The 24,599-nt window shown below is 41.9% G+C and overlaps 1 protein-coding gene across 3 annotated transcripts in view; it reads left to right on the plus strand.

The window, feature by feature from the left end:
* The window catches only part of EPB41L4A (erythrocyte membrane protein band 4.1 like 4A), a 403,094-nt gene extending 393,000 nt beyond the window's left edge, over window positions 1-10,094 (plus strand). The window contains exons 20-22 of one of the 3 annotated variants that reach the window (XM_075601703.1): window positions 3,450-3,560; window positions 3,984-4,065; window positions 7,351-10,093. In XM_075601703.1, coding sequence (XP_075457818.1) covers window positions 3,450-3,560; window positions 3,984-4,065; window positions 7,351-7,479 — 322 coding nt within the window. In that variant the 3' untranslated portion in view covers window positions 7,480-10,093. Of the gene's footprint in view, window positions 1-3,449; window positions 3,561-3,983; window positions 4,066-7,350 lie in introns of all 3 variants that reach the window. The other 2 variants (XM_075601694.1, XM_075601711.1) reach the window with 2 other exon arrangements.
* The last annotated feature ends 14,505 nt before the right edge of the window (window positions 10,095-24,599 follow it).

Genomic DNA, 24,599 nt, shown 5'->3' on the forward strand with positions numbered 1-24,599 from the left:
AAGGCGGGGTTGCAGACCTGCCTAAGACATGCAGATGAGCATACAGTTGTATTTACATTTGCATATATATATATATATATGGGAAGAAAAAACAAAGGGCGCAAACCACTGTAAATAGTGTTTAAAATAATAAACACATGTAGAGATATGATGCCATGAAAGTCCAATCTGTAGAATCCAAAACGGGGTGAGACCTAGGAATAAAATAGATTGCCAAATATGGTGAAGTAAGTATGTTTAGTTACACACAGCGCAAGCACATATATCATTTATATAAAAGGGCCGAGGGTCAGGCACTCGCCGACAACATGAATGCTTAATGTAATCCACTCATCAAACCACTTTCTTATTGGTGAGTGCCTGTCCTCTTGACTTTATTATTAGCTGCCATTGTTTTGAGCAGAGTGCCGATCTACTGTATGTATGTGTATATATATATATATATACACATATATAGTGCAGAATAAATGAGTTCTTCAGTATTAGGTGATACCTTTTTTATTGGACTAACAATTTATGTCATAGGACAAGCTTTCGAGAGTTCTCCTCTCTTCTTCAGGTCAAGCAATACTGATATACAAAGGGTTCAATGGCTAAAACAGTGTAGAGAGAGGGGAAAAAAAAAAACAACAGATATTTACTGTAGATAAGGTAGGGTGTTAAGTGTTTGAAGCCAGGGGACAGTGTCAAAGAAAGGTGGGGAGGGGAAGGGATACTGGGGGGGAGAGAAAGTGTGGATAAGAATTGAGGCAAGCAGGATAATTACAAACAATTTTGATAGGGTGTGAGAAAACCCATGTCCACATTAAGTCCTTTGGTTTTGGTGTCAAAGAGTCTTATCATTCTGAGTTCAAATGTTTTCCGTTCTTGGGTGCTTTTAAACATTCCATTGAGGATTTTGATTTTTAAATCATTTATGGAATGATCTGGTTGTGAGAAGTGATGTCCCACAGGTGAGCAGTATCTTCCTTCTTCGTGATGGAGTATAGAGTGTCTGTGCATATTCATTCTTCCTTGTAGTTTTTGGCTGGTTTCCCCAATGTAGCAACCTTGGTCACATTTGTTGCACTGAATCATATACACTAAATTCCTGGATGTGCCGCTGTATGATCCTTTAACATTGAATGTTCTATGGTTGTGACTGGCTGTGGGATCTTGCCAAATGTGTAGCAGGTGTTCTCGTGGGGCTTTTAGTGCAGATGTAATAGTTTTGGCAATGGTCTTTGGTTTGTATCCCTTCTGTCTGAACGATTCGGTCAGGGTTGTGAGATGTCTGTTTCTGTCTTCAGTATCAGGGCATATGCGGTGGTATCTTATAGCCTGGCTGTGTATGATACCTTGTTTTGTATGAGTGGGATGGAAGCTGGAGTTGTGGAGGTAACTGCATCTATCAGTTGGTTTATTGTATACAGATGTGTCTAGTTTGCCATCTTTCAGTGTTACTGTAGTATCTAGAAAGTTTATTAGGTTTGCTGAATAATCCATTTTGAGTTTAATTGATGGATGGAATGAGTTCAGGGACTCGTGGAATTGTTTTAGGTTTTCTTCACCCTCTGTCCATATTATAAACAGGTCATCAATGTATCTGTAGTATTTGTAGGGGTTGTGGAGGCATGTAGTTAGGAATCTTTGTTCAAGATTTGCCATGAAAAGGTTGGCATATTGCGGTGCCAACTTGGTACCCATTGCATCCATCAATTAAACTCAAAATTGATTATTCGGCAAACCTAATAAACTTTCTAGATACTACAGTAACACTGAAAGATGGCAAACTACACACATCTGTATACAAGAAACCAACTGACAGATGCAGTTACCTCCACAACTCCAGCTTCCATACCACTCATACAAAACAAGGTATCATACACAGCCAGGCTATAAGATACCACCGCATATGCTCTGACACTGAAGACAGAAACAGGCATCTCACAACCCTGACCGAATCGTTCAGACAGAAGGGATACAAACCAGAGACCATTGCCAAAACTATTACATCTGCACTAAAAGCCCCACGAGAACACCTGCTACAATACAGACAGAAAGAACCTACCACACGCATACCACTAGTGACCACATACAACCCTACTCTAGAGGGTATCCGAAAAATAATCAAAGATCTCAACCCATGCTGACAGAGGATGCGACATTAAAATAAATCTTTCCCAAACCTCCCATTCTTGCATTCCGGCAACCACCAAACCTCAAACAGAAATTAGTCAGCAGAAAACTTCACAACGATTTTAAAGACATGGATAATGGCACAAAACCGTGCAGCAACAAACGCTGCAAACTCTGCAAACACATTTGCCAAGATCTCACAGCCAGTCACAACCATAGAACATTCAATGTTAAAGGATCATACAGCTGCACATCCAGGAAAATAGTGTATATGATTCAGTGCAACAAATGTGACCAAGGTTGCTACATTGGGGAAACCAGCCAAAAACTACAAGGAAGAATGAATATGCACAGACACTCTATACTCCATCACGAAGAAGGAAGATACTGCTCACCTGTGGGACATCACTTCTCACAACCAGATCATTCCATAAATGATTTAAAAATCAAAATCCTCAATGGAATGTTTAAAAGCACCCAAGAACGGAAAACATTTGAACTCAGAATGATAAGACTCTTTGACACCAAAACCAAAGGACTTAATGCGGACATGGGTTTTCTCACACCCTATCAAAATTGTTTGTAATTATCCTGCTTGCCTCAATTCTTATCCACACTTTCTCTCCCCCCCAGCATCCCTTCCCCTCCCCACCTTTCTTTGACACTGTCCCCTGGCTTCAAACACTTAACACCCTACCTTATCTACAGTAAATATCTGTTTTTTTTGTTTTGTTTTTTTCCCCCTCTCTCTACACTGTTTTAGCCATTGAATCCTTTGTATATCAGTATTGCTAGACCTGAAGAAGAGAGGAGAACTCTCAAAAGCTTGTCCTATGACATAAATTGTTAGTCCAATAAAAAAGGTATCACCTAATACTGAAGAACTCATTTATTCTGCACTATCGCAACTGGACTAACACGGCTATTTTCTGCTTTACACACACACATATATATATATATGTGTGTGTGTATGTATAAATATACTGTACATTCAGTATGATCATATTTCTGATCTCATATTAGGTAGTGTGTGTGTGGTGTGTGTGTGTTAGAAATGCATATACGTGGGTGTAATCCTTGCAATTACTCTAATTAAAAATGTAACAAGTAATGTATTTCACTCCACAAATATCTATTATCTACTAAGATAACTGTCACATACCTTTGTTGGACTGTTTGTGCTGTCACTGAGATACAACTGATAATTAGGTTTTGTGACATAAAATGATCTTTATGTAGTTCCTAAGGGCGTTAAAACATATTGATTGTGCAAGGTCTATTGCTTTGTAGAAGCAGACATTGACATATGTCTCGGACATGTTTTTTTGCAGGACTCAAGGCGATCCTATTCGTATCAGACACTCCCACTCACCTCGCAGCTTCCGCCAGTACAGACGCTCCCAGTGCTCTGATGGAGATAAATCAGTTCTGTCAGAAGTCAAGTAAGTTCCACTTGAATATCTACCTCTTTGCATTACAATCATGATGGATTTGCCTGTTATAGCAGAGAGGAACAAAGACAGGAAGGGGGGTTTGGAAGAGATGGGGTAGCCAAGTGAAATGTCTCAATTAGAGCTTTTTAACTTATTTGTACAACTTCCAAGTTAACATTGATGATAAACAGGGAGAAGATTATGTGATTCTATGGATGGAGTCAAGGAGGAATTAGGGGGATATAAGAAAAGTACTTATGCGCATTCTGACATCGGTGCTTTAGTGATCTTCATTTCATACTTTAATATTAAAGACAATTGGATCTAGAAAATAAATGAAATAAACTGCTTTCATTCCTGCTGCCGATTTAAGTCATGTTCATGTTGTGTTCCATTTATTGGATGCTATGAAATCACATCTCTTGTTTGCAGTCCTAAAAATGATCTTGTGCCTCCACTGCCTGTGACACGTGCCTCAGATGCTCATTGCTCCAGCGGTCCTTCTACACAACAGGTTGGTAAATCCAGAGTGATTTGCAGAACTATATATATATATATATATATATATGGGAATGGGACAAACAAGAAACAATGTAGTCTGAATATGACTACAGCCAGGGGACATAGAGTATCGAATCCGACAGAGTGTCCAAGCCTAGGAAGAAAGAAGATGCCAATATGGTGAAGTAAATCTGTATTTGCAAATATAGCGCAAGAGAGACAGCCACTTACAATGTAGCAGTGAAATCAGGCATGCCAGGATAAAAATCCTATCTTTGCTATGTGGGACTTGCTTCGGAATCAGGAATCCATGAGGAACATTACAGGAGTACAAACACAGCTGCAGCAGCTTCTGATCTCCTTCTCCTCCTCTGAGTCAGCCCAATCTCACGATGGTAGTGAGATTGGGACGTCAGAGAAACTTCTGAAGCAGTCCTTAGTACTGATTAGTACTTTAGCAAATAAGGATATATAGTAAAAGTCAATCTTGGACTCAATATTAGGTCATCAGAAGGGCCTTAACCCTACGCATTTAATCCGATATTAGACTTCTTCAGGGGTATATTTACTGACTTTGTGTATAGTCTAAAACTTTGCGGCAGCATTCAATGTTCCATGTTTAGTTATCCTTGCTGATTTTTTTGTGCACCTTATTCCTTTTGCACTAAATATATATAATCCCAGGATAGTTTATTCATTTTATACTGTGCAAACTTTTAAGGGACCAACATTAAGCTTCAATTATTTTTTTCAATAGACTTTTTTTCTTCACATTTCTAGTCATAAGAGCGTCTTTTCCTTGCCAATGTTTTCACACATACACACACGTACGTACATAGTGATTACATAATATATATTATAAGACAGAGAGAGAGAGATTACATCACAGCAAGCATTGGACTGCTGTAGTTGTAGTGTACGCACAACAGACATCTTTGGGCCCAGGACAGATGTACGGTGCCGCCCCCCTTCCCTCCCGGAGCGGGGGGGAGAGGAGAAAGTATGGACGGAGGGGTGGAGGGGTGAGAGAGAAGGTTTGGAACGAGGAAGATATATGCCTGGAAGGGGATGAGGGAAAAGGAGGTATAGGCCCTGGGGGAATAGGTATTATAGGCTTGTGGGAGGGGGGTAGATATGGGCCGTGGGGCAGTTAGGGCCGCAGCAGAAGAGGGAGCCGAGTGTGGAGAAAGGTGGGCACAGAAAGGGCTGCAGAGGGGCCAGGATGTGAGGCCCTCAGAAGGGTGGTGGGTGGATAGGCCCTCAGATTAGACCATACACGTTAGTATCACCGACACGGGGACCCGGGACCCTTGACTCACGTGGCCCGGGACAGTAGTCCCAGCTGTCTCCTGTCGGCGGCCCTGCATATACAGTATGTGTTTCCTCTGGGTGAAACCTATGGAAGATGTCAAACTGGTTAAATACGGACTGATCCATGAACTTCCATGAAGATTAACAGGAGCTGCACTCCTCCTTTCCCTGCTTGGAGTGTCAGATCCATTTCATGTGCTCAGTAAATCCAGTGTGGGCCTCTGTTTCCTAACTGCCCTATAATTATTTTAGCTTTAAAGTAATTGCTTACTTACCTGTTTAAGTGAAGGGATAATTACGTGCTTGAAGCGATCCTGTGTTATTGACATGCCCTGTGCTTAGGCATCCAAAGCAAGCATGAGTTTATTTACTCATTGACTGCTATTTATTGCACCTGTTCGTGGAATATTAAATATGTATTCTTTTAGGAAGGTCTGCGCATGTAATTAAGGTATTGAGTATTAGGTGCCTCCTAGATACAATATTGTAGATGTGTTCTAGACCATACAGAATAGATGAAAGTTGCACTGAGGAATTCTCAGGCAGGTGACTCCTAAAAATCCCTAATTACTAAAAAATCATGTAAGCTTCCGTCCTGCAATAAACTTGATATGGGACACTGCAGATAATGGCATTATATTGCAACAGTGTAGAATATTAAATATATGAAACGTAATGTGCAGCTATGACATTTACATGTTATGCTATTGAAATAGAAGTTACCGTGTGAAAATGTGCCCAGTCGTTAATGATTTTGATAGGTCGTCTTTACCTGTCGCAGGAATCAGGAGAGCTTTTCGGTTTGTGATTGGGCAGCAGTACAAACCGGAGCTCATCCCCCTTTCTGCACTCAGGAGAAGCGGAAGTCAGAGAATAAGGAATTCAAATATCATTCAGCCTTTGCGATACTCCAGTGACATAAATGACACTTCCTACATCTGTCATTTCACTTTATATTTAGTTATATGCAACTTTTCTAGTGTGCAATTCGTGTACATTTTGAGAATCCTGAAGCCAAATAGAGTGATAGCCTGGCTTGAAGTTGTTCTTTTTTTTCCCCCAATGCCACTCACATTGCGTTAATATGGGGAGTTGACTAAAATTACAGTTTTGTTTAAAAATGTTAATAATAATAATAACTTTATTTCATCTAGCGCTTTTCTCCCAATGGGACTTAAAGCACTTCACAATTACAGTATGGTGCACTATACACAGCACATAGGAATTATTACAGACACAGTCCCTGCCCAGATGAGCTTACAGTCTGTGATGTTGGTGCCTGAGGCACAGGGAGATAAAGTGACTGCCCAAGGTCACAAGGAGCCGACACTGGGGATTTGAACCAGGCTCCCCTGCTTCAAACTAACTCGGTGTCATTGTTACCAGAGTCAGTGTCTTTACTCACTGAGCTTTTCCTTCTTCCGCATGTTGAATGTTGTGGGTTTTTTTTTATCAAGCATCACAGACTGCACCATACAACTTTGAAGCGCTGTGTTGTTTTGTATCGATTTCTTTGTAAAAGGATCAAATCTTTAAGCATATTTAAAATCTTTAATAGATTGAAAGGGATTTTTTTTTGTGTGTGGGAACTTATAGGAACTAAGTTCCCCCACCTTTCTTTAAGGATCTCCAAGAAACTGTGCATGGTGACTATCAAATTATTAGTCATTGCTAGAAAATTGTTCCTTTTAGTACCAGAATGTACATAAACAAACCCAGGACAAATGGTACAATTAGACGTATTGCAGGGGTGCTCAACTCCAGTCCTCAAGTCCCCCTCCCTCCCCCCAACAGGTCAGGTTTTCAGGGCTACCCCTGCTTCAGCACTGTCTCAATCAGTCCCTGCTTCAGCACAGGTGGCTCAATCAGAGACTCAGATTGAGCCACCTGTGCTAAAGCTTGGTTATTCTGGTAACCTGACCTATTGGGGGGGCTTGAGGACTTGAGTTGAGCACCCCTGACGTATTGTTTGTTACATCTTTTTCAGAGAGGAACTGGATCCAAGGATAGCCTGATTGGAGCCAATGCCCATGATTCTCCTCCGAGCAGGAATGAAAAGCACAGTGTAAAGACAATAAAAACCGTGCAGGCCTCGCGCCTTAAGACAGAAAGCTGAATCCAGCAAGATGTAGGTGACGTCTCTTGAAATATGAAGACTTGGACCAGGGACCAAGAGCACCACAACTGTACCGAAGAAATGTTTCTATGATGGAGGTTGGGGGGCGGGGGGTGGGAAATTTGATTTAAACTTTATATTATTCTCTGCTAGTCGGGGCCGGCATCACAGAAATGCATAAAGATCAAAACCATTATCCGTGAATATGGCGGCCATTTTATACAATGCGTTTCCGGCCACTCTAGCATTGAGAAACCTAATCAAAGCATTTTGGAAATGTAAGTACCCCTGCCTGTTTTCTGTTGGTGGAGAGGCTATTAAGTAAAAAAGAAAGAGACAAGAGGACGGATTCAACAACCCCTGTGTCATATATATCACCTCCTATGTCTCAATGGGAACACATCGCCATATCTGCTGCTCGCCCTCCCTGTTGCACAGTGGGACATTGTTGCAGCCAGTGGAAACCCTCAGTACATTTAAGCGCAAAGTATAGACTGTGTTGTACAGTAAGTACAGAACGCCAATCGTTTATAGCACCTGTTCTGTGCGTTAGAAGTTGGACTGTTAGTAAGACTCGTGTCTGGCATTCTACTACTTAGTTTGTAGTTGCTCAGAAGGCTCCCAGCCCTTTGCTTCGTGTACAAGGTCTCGTTAAAACTGGTTTTTCCCTCTTTTTTTTTTTTTAGAATGTGTTATTGGATTTATTTTATCTTGCAGTATTAAAATCCAAAGTATTTAAAAAAAAAAAGGAGAAAAAAGAATCCAGCCAACAGGAAGACAATTTATTCACTTTGAGTATCGCTCTATAATGAGATTCTTAAGTTTCAGCTAAGATATACTGTATATATTTATATATTTATATCACTGCAGGCCACTGGATACTGGCCTGCCCAATTATATATTGGGGAGGTCATCATCCAGCAGTGAATCGACACGGGATAATGATTTATATAGAACATTTAAATAAAAACACAGAAAATCCCAAACATTTATGTTTTCCTTATAGTTATTTTTTATGTGTGATGAAACTCGGGGGAACAACAAGAAACTCCATATAGTCATTATGAAATGATTGGGAATGGAGCCTGAATACCAAGTGGGAGAGAAAATAACACACTTTTTTATTTAAAGCTGAATTATTTATTTGCTTTAGATATCCGTTATTTGTCTTTGCTTAGGGTTCTGGCAGATGGTACCTGGCAAAAACACCAGTTATTTTAGAGGAAAACATAAATGGTTTGGATTTGCTGGGGTTTTTATCAAGTGCAATTGGTTTTGAAAGATGCATGCCTATTATTCCTTCTACACAATACACACAACAGCCGCACAAAATGCATTTCAGTAATAAAATAATGGCACGTTGATGTATTACTTTCTCTCAGTTAAACAGTGGACTCAGTCCTTTATTTGTATTAAAGTTTGTCAAACAGATTACATAATAAAAACACATACTATAAAGTGAACTTCACATTCCAAAGTCTTTAGTCTTTAAAGTTATTTCGTCCCTTGTAATTATGGTAACCCAAAAAAACTCGAAATATCCCATGCATCATATTTTCATATGAATTAGGGAAGGGCAATTCTATAGCTTCTCCACAATCTCAAACCTTGGCCATACCTTTTTTATCAAAACAAGACGACTGAAGAATCTATTGGACGCTCCCAAACAATGTCTCTCACTGCAAACTGACATATAACGTCATATAAAATCCAAGGGAGCCTGGGAGGCACAACCTTATTACACAGGTGTTATAATCCTCCTCCCTAATTTTAGGCAAAAATGTATTTGTGGCAAAAAATAAAAAATTCTTTCTTACGCATCCTCCAAGTGTAAGTTTCTGCCATTACTGTAATTAGTCTTTAAAAAATGGTACTATGCCATGAAACTGCATTAATATCACCGTGTACATCTCAACTCAGAAATGTTTTATTAACATAACCCGTGTCTCAGCATACTGTAGCAGGCCAATTAAAATCTATCAAATGCATTTAGGACTATTATTTCAGATAAGCAGGTGTTTTGGTTCATAGCTAGTTAACAAATTACTCTATTCTTATTAATTGGCTAATTTCATTTTGGAGTGTCGCAGGCACCACTTTATCTATAGCGTTAGCTTGAACCGTTGAAATCATGTAAGTTGATTGCCAGTAACTTTGCTGACAGATGTTTTCTGTGTTATCATGTGATCTCTATCCGGCACTGTTTTTGCTATAGATCCTTTCCAAAGCCTTGTCATCTCACTTTGTCATTGTTAATGAAACCATCACCTAATGGCAGCACATGTTTATTAGATGTGCATCTAATAGTTAATAAGCCAGTAGCTGCATATGAAGTGGATTGTCTACGTTTTTAAGATGTGCATTCTGCTTAATACAAAGAATTAAATTAGGGACACAATCATTATTAACTAAGTAGAGTTGAAATTATAAAGCCACAAACAAGACAATACATCAGCATACAGTAATGAAATGGCAATGTATTTTTTTTTTTTTAATCTGACAAACATTTATAGTTTATTCAGTGTCAGATGAACTACTCTTAAGATATTGGGGCCTATGCAGAGAGCAGCGAATTTTCGAAATTCGCCATTTTTTGGAGATAATCGCGCAGAAAACAGCAGAAAATGGAGATTTCCGAAAAACGCGCCAATTTTTCTTTTCTATTTGTAAAACTCGCCTCGCGGCTGGCGAGAACCGCAATCTCGCCAGTTTAAAAAATATCCGTATGCAGAGAGGCGCGAACGGCATCTAGCGGCTGTTCGCGCCAATAAAATGGCGCGATTGTCTCCGTTTTGCCTCGCCAAAAAAAACTGCCGCTCGCGGCCATTGCAAAGGGGAAAAAAAAGGCGCGAATTTGTTTTAACACATTTCTGAAGCGCGCATCTCGCCAATTTAAACTCGCCACACGCATCCATGTTAAACATAGCAGAATTCGCACTTTTCTGCATATGGAGATTAAAACTCTCCAAAAAAGCTACTTTTTAATAAATTCGCCAATTTTTAAATTCGCTGCTCTCTGCATAGGCCCCATACTGTTTTGTTTCTCCGATTTGCTCCTATGACAGGGAGGGCATCGTGCAGAAATAGGATTCTGTCACCATGAGGTATGGTCAGAAAGACCTAGGGTTAAGGAAACAATTGACAAACAGACATCAGTTTGTAAGCCAAGCTAAAACCTTTGTTTGTTAAGAAAGCAAATATATTCACATTAAAGATTTCAGGTAGTCAACGATACTGGTAAACTGTTCATAACATTTATTTTGTATGTTAATTGGTACTTAAAACATTTCTGTACGTTTTTCATCCGCTGGATGTTCACTAATCAGATACGAGACAGCTTTTCTCAATTTCTGCCGAGCTCCTTTGCAAACTTTCTCACAATTTCAGATCATACTGATGATGTGGTGATGTATCATTTTGCATGATTATTCACATGTAGGAGGACTCTAGTTGGTACTGTAGCAGAATCAGTGCAAACAAATCCAATGCAGTGAAATTCATGGCCAGCTTTAGTAATGCAATTGATAGGGTAGGAAAAAACTGTTAAAGCAGTAGTCCTCGCTGAATGCCATTTGCCCTTTTCAACACTATTTTTATATTTAAAATGACAAGCTCTGTTCAGGAGATATAAGTATTATCAATGTTTAATTGTAAAGCAGCAACATTTTCTGCAGCGGTGTACAGTGGGGGTACAGAGATTTCATAATTAGATAAACAAATATAGACACGCATGCTCTGATACAAAGAGGTACTGAGGGTCTTGCTCATGAGAGCTTACGATCTAGATGGAACGAGGGTCAATGTTGAAACAAAAGGTTACTGAATGAATGAGAAGTGAAGGGGTTATTAGAGTCTTAGCCTGTAATAGAGTATAAATGGGGACGCTAATAGACAAATACAGCTGTACCCCCTTATAACGCGGTGCTCGGGGGCCACAGAATTAGACCACGTTATAACCGGGTTCGCAATAAAAAAAATGGCCACCGCGATCAGGCATCATAGCACACTGCTGCAGTGTGTGTGTCAATTGAAGTTTGAGACTCCTGAAGCTAAAATTCAGTGACAGTGACTCCAAACCAGTGAGGCTCAGAGAAAATTGACGAGTATTGGCAGGTTGGTATATCTAGCATACACAGTTAGGTCTGGAAATAATTGGACACTGACACAATTTTCATAATTTGGGCTCTGTACGCCACCACAATGGATTTGAAATGAAACAACTGAGATGCAATAGAAGTGCAGACTTCCAGCTTTAATTCAAGGTGTTGAACAAAAATATTGTATGAAACGTTTAGGAATTGCAACCATTTTCATACACAGTCCCCTTATTACAGGGGCTCAAATGTAATTGGACAGATTAACACAATCATAAATAAAATGTTAATTTTTAATACTTTGTCGAGAATCCTTTGCAGGCAATGACTGCTTGAAGTCTGGAACGCATGGGTTTTCTCCTTTGTGATGCTTTGCCAGGCCTTTACTGCAGCTGTCTTCATTTGTTGTTTGTTCGTGGGTCTTTCTGCCTTAAGTTTTGTCTCCAGCAAGTGAAATGCATGCTTGATCGGGTTGAGATCAGGTGATTGACTCGGCCATTGCAGAATATTCCACTTCTTTGCCTTAAAAAACTCCTGGGTTGCTTTCGCAGTATGTTTTAGGTCATTGTCCATCTGTAAAGTGAAGCGCCGTCCAATCAACTTTGCTGAATTTGGCTGAATCTGAGCAGTCAATATATCCCTATACACTTCAAAATTCATCCTGCTGCTTCTGTCTTCTGTCACATCATCAATAAACATTAGTGACCCAGTGCCATTGTAAGCCATGCATGCCCATGCCATCACACTGCCTCCACCATGTTTTACAGATGATGTGGTATGCTTCGGATCATGAGCCGTTCAAAGCCTTCTCCAAACTTTTTTCTTCCCATCATTCTGGTACAGGTTGATCTTAGTTTCATCTGTCCAAAGAATGCTGTTCCAGAACTGGGCTGGCTTTTTTAGATATTGTTTGGCAAAGTCTAATCTGGCCTTTCTATTCTTGAGGCTTATGAATGGTTTGCACCTTGTGGTGAACCCTCTGTATTTGCTCTCGTGAAGTCTTCTCTTTATGGTAGACTTGGATAATGATATGCCTACCTCCTGGAGAGTGTTCTTCACTTGGCTGGATGTTGTGAAGGGGTTTTTCTTTATCATGGAAAGGATCCTACGATCATCCACCACTGTTGTCTTCCGTGGACGTCCAGGCCTTTTTGTGTTGCAGAACTCACCAATGCGTTCTTTTTTTATGTATGTTCCAAACTGTTCCAAACTGTTGATTTGGCCACTCCTAATGTTCCTGCTATCTCTCTGATGGATTTTCTTTTTTTTTGCAGCCTAAGGATGCCCTGTTTCACTTGCATTGAGAGCTCCTTTGACTGCATGTTGTGGGTTCACAGCAACAGCTTCCAAAAGTGAATGCCACACCTGGAATCAACTTCAGACCTTTTACCTGCTTAATTGATGATGAAATAACGAAAGAATAGCCCACACCTGTCCATGAAACAGCTTTTGAGTCAATTGTCCAATTACTTTTGGTCCCTTGAAAAAGAGGGGGCTACATATTAAAGAGATGTAATTCCTAAACCCTTCCTCCAATTTGGATGTGAATACCCTCAAATTAAATCTGATAGATTGCACTTTAAGCCCATATTCATTATTTAACTGTAACTTGAATTTATTTTGGTACACAGCCGAAATAACAACACTTGTATCAGTGTTCAATTATTTCCGGACCTAACCTTATATATTGTGTATGTGTAATGAAGATATTGACCCTGCTAAAGTGCCTAATTGTATTGTGGGAAGGGATCATGAGACGTGGGGTGTAAACCTACCGCTGACCATAGCAGGGCTGCAAATCACACTATAGTAGACAAGGTCCGAGAATTCCTAGCTAGAGAGGGGGCTACGATCCTCTACGTACCATACCCCAGCTTCCTCGGAAGCCATGCGACAGTTAGTAAAGAAATTCATGCACTCCAGAAGGGGGGATAATTACTATAGGAGATTATAGATCTTCTCCGGTGTAAAACCAACCCCTGCCAGTGAGGATGATTTTGAAAGTTGGATAGAAATGGCCACGCATATGGTACAGGAATGGTGGGGGGGGGGGAGAGCTCGGATCAAGACAAGAAGGTCTGAATCGCATAATTGTATTGTATTGTATTGTATGTCTTTATTTATATAGCGCCATTAATGTACATAGCGCTTCACAGTAGTAATACATGTGGTAATCAAATAAATAACAGATAATATAAATAACAGATCATGGGAATAAGTGCTTCAGACATAAAAGTAACATTAAGGAAGAGGAGTCCCTGCCCCGAGGAGCTTACAGTCTAATTGGTAGGTAGGGAGAACGTACAGAGACAGTAGGAGGGAATTCTAGTAAGTGCGTCTGCAGGGGGCCAAGCTTTATGTATTATGTGTTCAGAATATTCATAGTGCTATTCATATGCTTCTTTAAGCAAGTGTGTCTTAAGGTGGGTCTTAAAGGTGGATAGAGAGGGTGCTAGTCGGGTACTGAGGGGAAGGGCATTCCAGAGGTGTGGGGCAGTCAGTGAAATAGGTTTAAGGCGGGAGAGGGCTTTAGATACAAAGGGGGTAGAAAGAAGACATCCTTGAGCAGAACGCAAGAGTCGGGATGGTGCATAGCGAGAAATTAGGGCTGAGATGTAAGGAGGGGCAGAAGAGTGTAAAGCTTTAAAAGTGAGGAGAAGAATGGAGTGTGAGATGCGGGATTTGATCGGAAGCCAGGAGAGGGATTTCATGAGGGGAGATGCTGAGACAGATCTAGGAAAGAGTAGAGTGATTCAGGCAGCAGCATTTAGGATAGATTGTAGGGGAGACAGGTGAGAGGCAGGAAGGCCGGACAGCAGGAGGTTACAGTAATCAAGACGGGAGAGAATGAGGGCCTGAGTCAGAGTTTTAGCAGTCGAGCAACAGAGGAAAGGGCGTATCTTTGTTATATTGCGGAGGAAAAAGCGACAAGTTTTAGAAATATTTTGAATGTGAGGGGTGAATGTGAGAGAGGAGTCGAGTGTGAGCCCTAGGCAGCGTGCTTGGGCTACTGGGTGAATGATCGTAGTTCCAACAGTAATGTGGAAGGAGGTAGTAGGGCCAGGTTTGGGAGGAAGTATGAGGAGCTCTGTTTTAGCCATGTTGAGTTTAAGGCGGCGGAGGGCCATCCAAGAGGATATAGCAGAGAGACATTCAGAAACTTTGGTTTGTACAGCAGGTGTAAGGTCGGGTGTTGAAAAGTATATTTGTGTGTCGTCAGCATAGAGGTGATATTTAAACCCAAAAGATGTTATTAGGTCACCTAGAGAGAGTGTATACAGAGACAAGAGAAGAGGTCCCAGGACAGAGCCCTGGGGTACCCCCACAGAGAGATCAATAGAGGAGGAGGAGGTGTTAGCAGAAGAGACACTGAAAGTACGATGGGAGAGGTAGGATGAGATCCAGGATAGAGCTTTGTTCCGAATACCAAGAGTATGGAGAATATGAAGGAGAAGAGGGCGGTCCACGGTGTCAAATGCTGCAGAGAGGTCGAGTAATATGAGCAGAGTGTAATGACCTCTGTCTTTGGCAGCATGGAGGTCGTCAGTTATTTTAGTGAGGGCTGTTTCCGTGGAGTGAGCAGTGCGGAAGCCAGATTGTAGAGGGTCTAGGAGAGAATAGATGTTGAGAAAATGGAGCAAGCGAGCGAATACAAGACGTTCAAGGAGTTTAGAGGCAAAAGGCAGGAGGGAGACAGGTCGATAGTTAGAAAGACAGGTAGGGTCAAGCTTGCTGTTTTTGAGTAATGGTATGACTGTTGCATGTTTGAAGGAGGATGGAAAGGTTCCAGAGCAGAGGGAGGAGTTAAAAACGTGTGTGAGCGTAGGGATTATAGTAGGAGCAAGAGGTTTTAGGAGATGGGAGGGAATGGGGTAAAGAGGGCAAGTGGTAGAGGGAGAAGAGGCGATCAACAGCGACACATCCTCCTCTGAGACAGTGGAAAAAGAGTCAAGGAAGGCACGAGGAGAGTTAGGAAGAGGGGATGTTCTGCCGTATGGATTCCACCTTTTCCTTAAAATAGTCAGCAAAGTCCTGAGTGGAGATGGAGGAAGGAGAGGCAGCTGAGGGTGGTTTGAGTAGAGAATCAAAGACAGAGAACAGTCGGCGTGGGTTAGACTTGTGCATGTTGATTAGTGCAGAAATGTAGGCTTGTTTAGCTTGCGAGAGGGCAGAGTTGAAACAGGATAGCATAAATTTGTAGTGAAGGAAGTCTGCGAGAGTGTGAGACTTCCTCCAGAGGCGTTCAGAGGAACGAGTGGAGGAACGCAGCATGCGCGTGTGGGAATTTAGCCAGGGTCTAGGGTTAGAAGGGCGAGTGTGGCAGAGAGAAAGCGGGGCATGTAGATCAAGAGACGAGGACAAGACAGAGTTGTAGTTCCTGACCAGGTTGTCGGGGTCTGTAGCAGAGCTGAGAGTGGAGAGATGAGCAGCGTAAAGTGGACTCAAAGTCAGGTAAATGAATAGAGCGCAGGTTTCTGCAGAACCGGGGGGTAGATGGAGGTGGAGAAGGGGAGAAGCGAGATAGAGAGAATGAGATGAGATGATGGTCAGAGAGAGTAAAAGGGGAAATGGAGAAATCGGAGAGAGAGAAGTTCTTAGTGAAAACTAGGTCTAAGTAGTGGCCATCCTTGTGGGTGCTGGCTGCAGTCCACTGTTGAAGGCCAAAAGAAGGGGTTAGAGAAAGAAAGCGGGAAGCCCAAGGGAGAGAGGGGTCATCAATGTGGCAATTGAAGTCCCCAAGGAGAAGAACAGGGGAGTCTGAGGAGAGGAAGAAAGAGAGCCAGGATTCAAAGTGAGAGAGAAAGGCAGAAGGGGGATGAGTAGAGGTAGGTGGGCAATAGATGACCGCCACATGGACAGGGAGAGGAGAGAAAATCTGGACAGTGTGAGCCTCAAAGGAGGGAAAAGCAAGAAATGGAGGAATAGGAGGGGTTCGGTTACGACAGAGGGGGGAGAGCAGGAGCCCCACACCTCCACCCCTGCCATCAGTGCACGGAGTGTGGGAGAAGGAAAGGCCACAATAGGAGAGGGCAGCTTCCAGAGCAGAGTCAGACTGAGTGAGCCAGGTCTCAGTTATAGCAAATAGGAGCAGAGAGTGAGAGAGAAAAAAGTCATGCACAGAGAGGAACTTGTTAGAAAGAGAGCGTGCATTCCAAAGGGCACAGGAGAAAGGGAGAGAGGAGGGAGGGTGGCAGGGGATGGGTATGAGGTTGGAGGGGTTCACACCAGAAGGAGTAGAGGATGCAATTGGCAGGTGAGGACGAGCGCATGTAGGAATAAGAAAGGGACCAGGATTGGGAGAGATCCCCAGAAGCAAGGAGGAGAAGCATGGATAGAAAGAGAATGTGTGAGGATGATTTGTAGGGGTGCATTTTAGTGCAGGGGATATAGCTGTGTGGTGTCAGAGGACGCAGGTAAGAAAGGATTTCATGTGAACTGAGAAGTGGGGAAGGAAGGAGAGATGGAGATATATGAATAGAGTTAGAGATATGAGGCTGGTAAAAAGAAGTGCGTAGTTTGAGAAGAAGTGAAGTCACAGCAAATATAAATGGTAAAGGCAGCATCACAGCAGTAATGATGCATAAAGCCTAGAGGGGCCTGCATTAGCCATAGTAAGATCCGTTAGAGAAGGAAGTATGGTCAGGGCCCCTTGCGAGTACCTCCAAGCGTTAGAAAACACATTTGGTGCCACTTAGAGTGGGGAAGAATTGCATTTCAGATTCAGGGGAATGTATCAGCAAGAGGGTGAGAAGCTGAGTTTTTGCTCAGACTGGATGTGGCTTTACTGAAAGTGGTGAAGGATAAGGGTTTCACCCCTGACCTGGTTGATCGCACTCGAGTGGAACACTTCTTCAGGAAGTATGTCTAACTACTCCCATAGCTGCTATTAAATAGCAAGACGGATAATTCCTCAGCCAATAGGAGTATAATATTAGTGTCTTATAACAATGAAAAGAAAAAGAAAAGCATCCCAACTCAGCACTCAAGTATACTCAGAACAAATATCAAAGAAAATTATGATTTATTTAATAGCACAAATAATCAAACATAAAATACAAAAAATATTAAAACAAACCCTGACATCCTCCTGTGATAGAATATGTATCAGACAGGGGAAATCCCCTATGAAGATACTGATGGACCCCTAATACCCAAGGCAAGGGGAAAAAAGCCTATAAGCACAAAATATATGTAGAACAAGGGGTTAACAATAACCCCTTGAACCTACAAGGCCGGCCTCACCCCTAGTAAATATAAAACCACACGGCAAGCATAGATAACACATGCACCAAATTGCCTAATACATGCTGATGTCAAATACATATATTATATACGTACACCGTAAATGCAGTTGGTATAATCATGGCAAACCAGGCACAGTACCAAAAAGAGACTGCTAGTATGGGATCAACAATGGTTAACAGTTCACATCAGTTACCATAGTCCATGAGACCATCCATGCCACACTGAGATAGTAAAATTTCCAAAGGGTAAAGATCTTCCAATTGAGGGGTCCATCCGCAGGGGAGTCAGTAATATTAGTGTCTATTGAAAGCCTTCCAATCGGTGTTTAAAAACATACAGTAGCCATTACATAATACATGGTACGAAAATATATATATATATATATATATATATATATATATATATATATATATATATATATCATTAACAATAACATCAATAACATTAATAAGTGTAAATCTAAAATCAAGTGGGAAGATCATTTTCTTTGGGTTACTTTGGATGTACATAATACATGGTACGAATAGCGGAACAACACAAATCTAAAAAATGTGTATATATATATATATATATATATATATATATATATATATATATATATATTCTAATGACAAATAACATTAATAAGTGTAAATCTAAAAAGTGCATGACCTAAGTGATCTGATGAATAACCGTGACAATTGTGCACATAAAACAACACAGACGGCTAAATTGTATTTATGCAATTGTTATAATTGAACAGTATCTAGTGAAAACAAATGCATACAAACATCGCAAGCCCTAAACTAATACTACTAACATACATCTAACATATGACATACTACTGACTCAAAACAAACAATACTTCATACTGTGACATACATAACATGACTGATAAAATATAAATACATTAAAAGGAATTACACAGAGAACACAGGAAATGAATGAAAGAACCAATATAAATGGGGAGGACAAACGTCCTACTTGAGGAATGGGGCCAATTCTATCAACTCATTGAGCCCACCTGGTGATTTGCTCCCCAAAGTAAATATCCAAAGTTGCTCTCTTTGCAACAGTTTTAAATCTCGATCTCCTCTCCTAGGGTCTCTTGCAACCACTTCAACCCCCCTAAATTGTAATCCATTACTTTTACCTTGGTGGTGGGTTAAAAAATGCTGGGATAAATTGTGGGTCATTCTAACTTTCTCACGATTACTTTGTGCATTTTTAATCCCATTAATGTGTTCACCAATTCTGATTTTTTTGGGGTCTGATATTTTTCCCCACATATCTTAGATTACACGGGCAATTTATTACATACGCCACAAAGGGTGTGTGACAGCTGATAAAGTGAGTGATGGGATGTTCTTTATTTCTAAAGTCATATATGTTTTTACCATGTGCCATATACGGACACATCACACATCTGCCACATTTAAAATTACCTTGGGGTTTCTGAAGAAAATTCCCACATAGTGGTTGGGCAATTATATCTTTCTTAAGAGCACTCGGCGCCAGTACATTTTTAAGATTCCTGGCTTCTCTAAAAGCTATTTTGGGGTTAGCATTTAATTGGTTTTGTAAACTGGGGTCCATAAGAAGGACACCCCAATGTTTCTGCATTATTTTCCTCATTTTCATTCCCCGATTACAGAATCCTGTGACAAACAAAGGTGTATCTCTGTGTGTATCTCCCTTGCCTATTGCAGTTGATAAGGCTTTGGGAATTAAAAGTTTTTCTCTAGGATTTCTCTACTTTTCTTAATTGATTTGTCAATCAATGTGGGATCATATCCTTTATCGATAAACCTCTTGGCTATTATTTGAGATTGTTCGTCAAAATCCGATATCCTTGAGCAATTCCTACGAACCCTTAGTAGGAATTGACGTCAACCTTTTTGAAAAAGGTTTTAATGATCATTTGACTATCAACCATCTTCAAATTTAGATCCAAGAAATTGATCCCGATGCTACTGTTTTCCCCACTCAACACAATATTTTTGGGGTTATTATTCAAATATTTAATAAATCTGTCAAGATCATGTGTTGACCCTGCCCAAAAAATCAGTATATCATCGATATATCTTTTGTAGTATATCAGATGTTGTCTGAACTCACTTTGACACCAAATGAATTCCAATTCCCACATCCCCATAAAAAGGCCCGCAATAATTGGGGGGCAAAACGGGTCCCTATGGCCGTCCCAGTGGTCTGTAGATAGAATTGTCCTTCAAAAAGAAAATAACTGTGTTGAAGTATAAAAAGAATGCTATCAATGATAAATTGTTGCTGCAACGTGGAAAGAGTGTTATCTTGGTGCAAAAAATAAGTGACCGCTTCCACCCCTTGTGCATGGTGAATACAGGTGTAAAGAAACGTTACATCCAAAGTAAACCAAAGAAAATGATCTTTCCACTTGATTTTAGATTTACACTTATTAATGTTAGTTGTCATTAGAATATATATATATATATACACATTTTTTAGATTTGTGTTGTTCCGCTATTCGTACCATGTATTATGTAATGGCTATGTTTTTAAACACTGATTGGAAGGCTTTCAATAGACACTAATATTATACTCCTATTGGCTGAGGAATTATCCGTCTTACAATTTAATAGCAGCTATGGGAGTAGTTAGACATTACTCCTGAAGAAGCGTCATATGATGCAAAACGCGTAGAGCTGCGGTCATTCCTTTCACTTGCATGGGGTGCGGTCTCTGTCCAAATACCAAGTAAGCTGTGGTAACATCCAGCATTATCCCAGGACTGCTTTTCCATCATTAGATCCGAGTGTTTTAGATGCAGGTACCCCCCCCCATTAGTGCTTTGTTTTTGTGGAACCTTGGGTCCATGTGGATCCATTTTTATTAAGTGAATTTTATCATGCATTTTTATTTAGTCTAACATAAAGGTTATTATCTTTTACTGACTGTGTGTTTTCCCTTTTTGTGCTTTCTTTTTGCATGTATACAACTGGTGAGGTGCCCTGAAAAGCAAGATATCCCATGGTTGGTGTGGCTAAGTGGGTGATGCTCATAACGCTATACATTGGAGAGCCTAGGAGCTGTGGAACCATGTGGTGTAATAGTACTGCAGTCTGTGTGTGTTCGTTCCACGGTACCTACGATCCTATGTACCTAGAGAGGATGGTATTGTTACAGTAGTTAGACCTGTCATGTGTGAAAATGGCTTCAGCCCAGTTGATGGGGACAACAACATTTTCGCAGGGGGAGGATGTAACCAGCTGTGCCCCTCCCTCCCCCCTCGGCAGGCTCGTCTCCAGTGTACTATGGACATGTGACTGGTGATGGGCATAATAGAAGCCAATGAAAAAAGCTGTGGAAGAGGTGGGACTAAGAGGGAGAGGGGCCTTTAAGAGGGGGCGGCCATAACAGAGAAGATCAGATCTGCACAAGCCTGGATGCTTGATAGGGAGTTGCCTAATAGCAGTACACTGTGAAGAATAGGCCTGAAAAACTTTAGTGCACTAAGAGCTCCCCACTACCTTTCTCTCCCTCCACATATCACCCCCTCCTACCGCCTTCCCCCCACCTCTCTCCTTCCCTCTCATCCCCCACCTCTCCCTTCGCCCACCCCCACCTCCTCTCTTCCCTCACCCCCACCTCCTCTCTCTACCACCTTTACCCCCACCTCTCTCTCACTCACCCCCTCCCTCTCACCTCTCCCCCCACCTTTTACTCTCCCTCTCATCCCTTCACCCATCCCTTCTCCCCATCCCTTCTCCACCTCCCCCACCTCTCCTCCCTCTCTCTACCCCCACATCTCCCCTCCCTCACCCCCAACACCACTCCCCCCTCCCCCTTTCTCTCACCCCACCTCTCCCCCTCCATCAACACCCCCCCTTCCCTCCCACCCCCAGACCCACCCATTTCACCCCCCTAGCTCTCACTCCCCACCTCTCCTCCCTCTGACCCCCCCTCTCTTCCCTCTCACCCCCCACGTTGCCCCCCTCCCACCATCCTCCTTTCATCTCACCACTTCCCTCTCCCTTACCCCCAATCATACCCCCACCTCCGTATTTCCTTCCCTTCCCCCCAACCTATCCCTCTCACCCCCCTATATTTCCTTTACACCCCTTTCCTCCACCCCCTGCTCTGCTCCCCACCGATCAATCCGCAGCCTCACGGAGGGACAACCAATCAAAGGCAGAGCAGTGAAAATTAGGGAGTGGGGAGAATCCCAAAATAATCAACATCCGCAAGTGCACACTCCTGACTCCTGAGACTTGATATGGATGCCAAGTCTCTAGGTTCCATGGTCTTGGAGCTATGGCACTGATTGACACTAGTATAGATAGCATAACTTTGTACCCCCATTGTACCACGCTGTGGATTAGGTTCGCACTTTACAAATACATGTTAAAGCTGCAGACCAAGCAATATGCTGCATGTTTTTGTTTTTTTTTTTTAAATCAGTTCTGTACTATGAGAAAATACTTTTTTTTTTAGAAAACCATATCAAATGTTTTATGTATTATAATGTAACAAGCATTTTTGGTTTCTATAGCAATGATTTACAAAGTCCTATCCCCTTCCTCAACAAGCTCTGGCACACCCCTTTTTGAGCCCTGCCCTCTCTAGCAGTGCACCAATTGTATTTTGTGACTGGCAGGTCACATGATCTTCCACACAGAGCTTTGCTTCTGTGGTCCTCGTCTGCTGCAGACAGCCATTTAGTGAACCCCCGAGCCCAACCTTCGCCAATCGATCACGGGAGAACGGATCGATCAGCAACTCAGCTAATTACTTACTTACACTTACATTGTGTGGATTGTATTGATGCACATACTAACGGGGGGGGGGGGAGGGGGACCGGCAGCTTGGACTTTCTGCTTTAAGACACCCATAGAATAATTATTTAATCCCCTCCCTCACCCTGCCCTCCCCTTTTACCCTCCCACCCAAATAAAGGCAATAACCCCAGGTGCACTCCTGACACTTAATATGCATGCAAAGTCTCTAGGTTCCATGATCTTGGAGCTATGGCACTGAGTGACACTAATCAAATAAGCTTTATTGGCATGACGAAAGAGAATTTCAGTATTGCCAAAGCGTGAATAATAGGGGGTGGGGTATAATGATTACACATTACATGAATTATAGGGGGTAGGGTAGAATGATTGCACGGTACATGGTGAAAAAAAGCACCCCTCTGAGGTTGCTGTCGGTACACGGATCGGTCCCACGCGGCTACGGATTGCAGGAGGGGAATCCAGCACAGGCAGTGTTGCCCATACGGATCTCATTGGACTGGCGGTACATGCAGAAGCAAGACCGGCCATCATCTGGAGCAGCACCTGGTTCTAAAGCTGGACTCTGTATCTGTGGAAGATTTATTCCTCAATGCCCTTTTGCTTTTGGGCTCTTGTATGTAGGGTTTCAATTTTAACCCCCTCCCTCCCCCCCCCCCTGGAGCCAAGCACCGAAGTCACCTATCCTGTCTATTTTACGCAAAGTGTATTTTATTAAATCAGGTTGTTTACTTGATTCATCATTAGGTGTTGTGTTGTTTTAAGTTAATTCAAGCAGTCTGTTTTATGCGTTTTGTTTGTTTGTCCTATCAGCAGTGAAATTTTTTATAGGTGTATAATGAATTTTAATATTCTAGTGTCTAGTTATACACTATGAGTGGTCTTTATCTTTTTGTTTCCCACATGTATGAGACAACAATCAAGATTATATAAAGTACCTCTGTTTTCAACAGGACTGGACTTTTCCACTTGGGTCAGGTCTCTTTTCTATTGGATTTTGTTTTTGTAAGGCACCGTTTTTTTTCTGTCAAACGGTACATGGTGAAGTTACACACAGGGATGTGGGGGTTAGTGGGCATCTCTCAGCCTGTGGCAGGTGCTGATATAATGTGCAGCCAGTTCTGCTGTGGATTCATCTTCTCCCAGGAGGATCGCAACTTTTTGGTTCCTTCTATATTAAAGTTCTGGATAAGAGCCGAGTTTCTCCAGGTGGGCACGCCTCACTTCAGAGTATTGCGTGCAACGCAGCTGGAAGTGGGTTTCATCTTCTACCTCTCCTAGCTCACATCGCTGGCAGTCTCATCTCCCTGGGCTTCCAGTTCTGTCTGTCTGTTTCTACTTCCAGGCTGTGGGCACTCATTCTGTACTAGCCCAAGCTCTGTCTCTGCTTTGGGTCTTTAACCTTCAGTAGGTAGGGTGCCAGAGTGTATTGGCTGTGGTAGATCTCCAGCTTCTTTGAGCACTGGATATCATTTTTCCCAGTCATATACTGCTCCATAATTTCACTGGCAATTGAATTTGTTTTTTTTCCCCCACCAGGCTGTTGATCTGTGTGGGGGTTTTGTTCTTGGGAGAGGACAAATTGTTTGATGGCACAGGGTTTAGTGAGGAGGTCCTGGCTTTTCATTGCTGTAGATGGCTGTTTAGGTAAGCCCAGAATGTCAGTGCCCTCTTCTATACAGAGTAGTAGAGGAAAGCAGCCCAGCATGCATTGTTTGATGTACTCCTGTGTACTTGCAGAATTCCAGATGGAGTATTTCAGTTGGGCTGAAACTAGCATAGAAGCATAACTGTACCCCCATTGCATCATGCTGTAATTAGGTTGGCACTTTACAAATAAATTATAATAGCTGCACCTGTTAAAACTCATAGAGTAAATTATTTGATGCATATCATTAACACAACTGACCTGCCAAACCCCCATAGCCTCTAAATGTTGGTAGTTTTGCTTAGACATTCAAGGAATGGGGGGGGGGGGGGGGGGGGGTTGGGAGGAGAGAAATTCGTTTACCTCAGTTTTGGTGAC

Source organism: Ascaphus truei, chromosome 1 (genome assembly GCF_040206685.1).
Source record: "Ascaphus truei isolate aAscTru1 chromosome 1, aAscTru1.hap1, whole genome shotgun sequence".
NCBI lineage: Eukaryota > Metazoa > Chordata > Amphibia > Anura > Ascaphidae > Ascaphus > Ascaphus truei.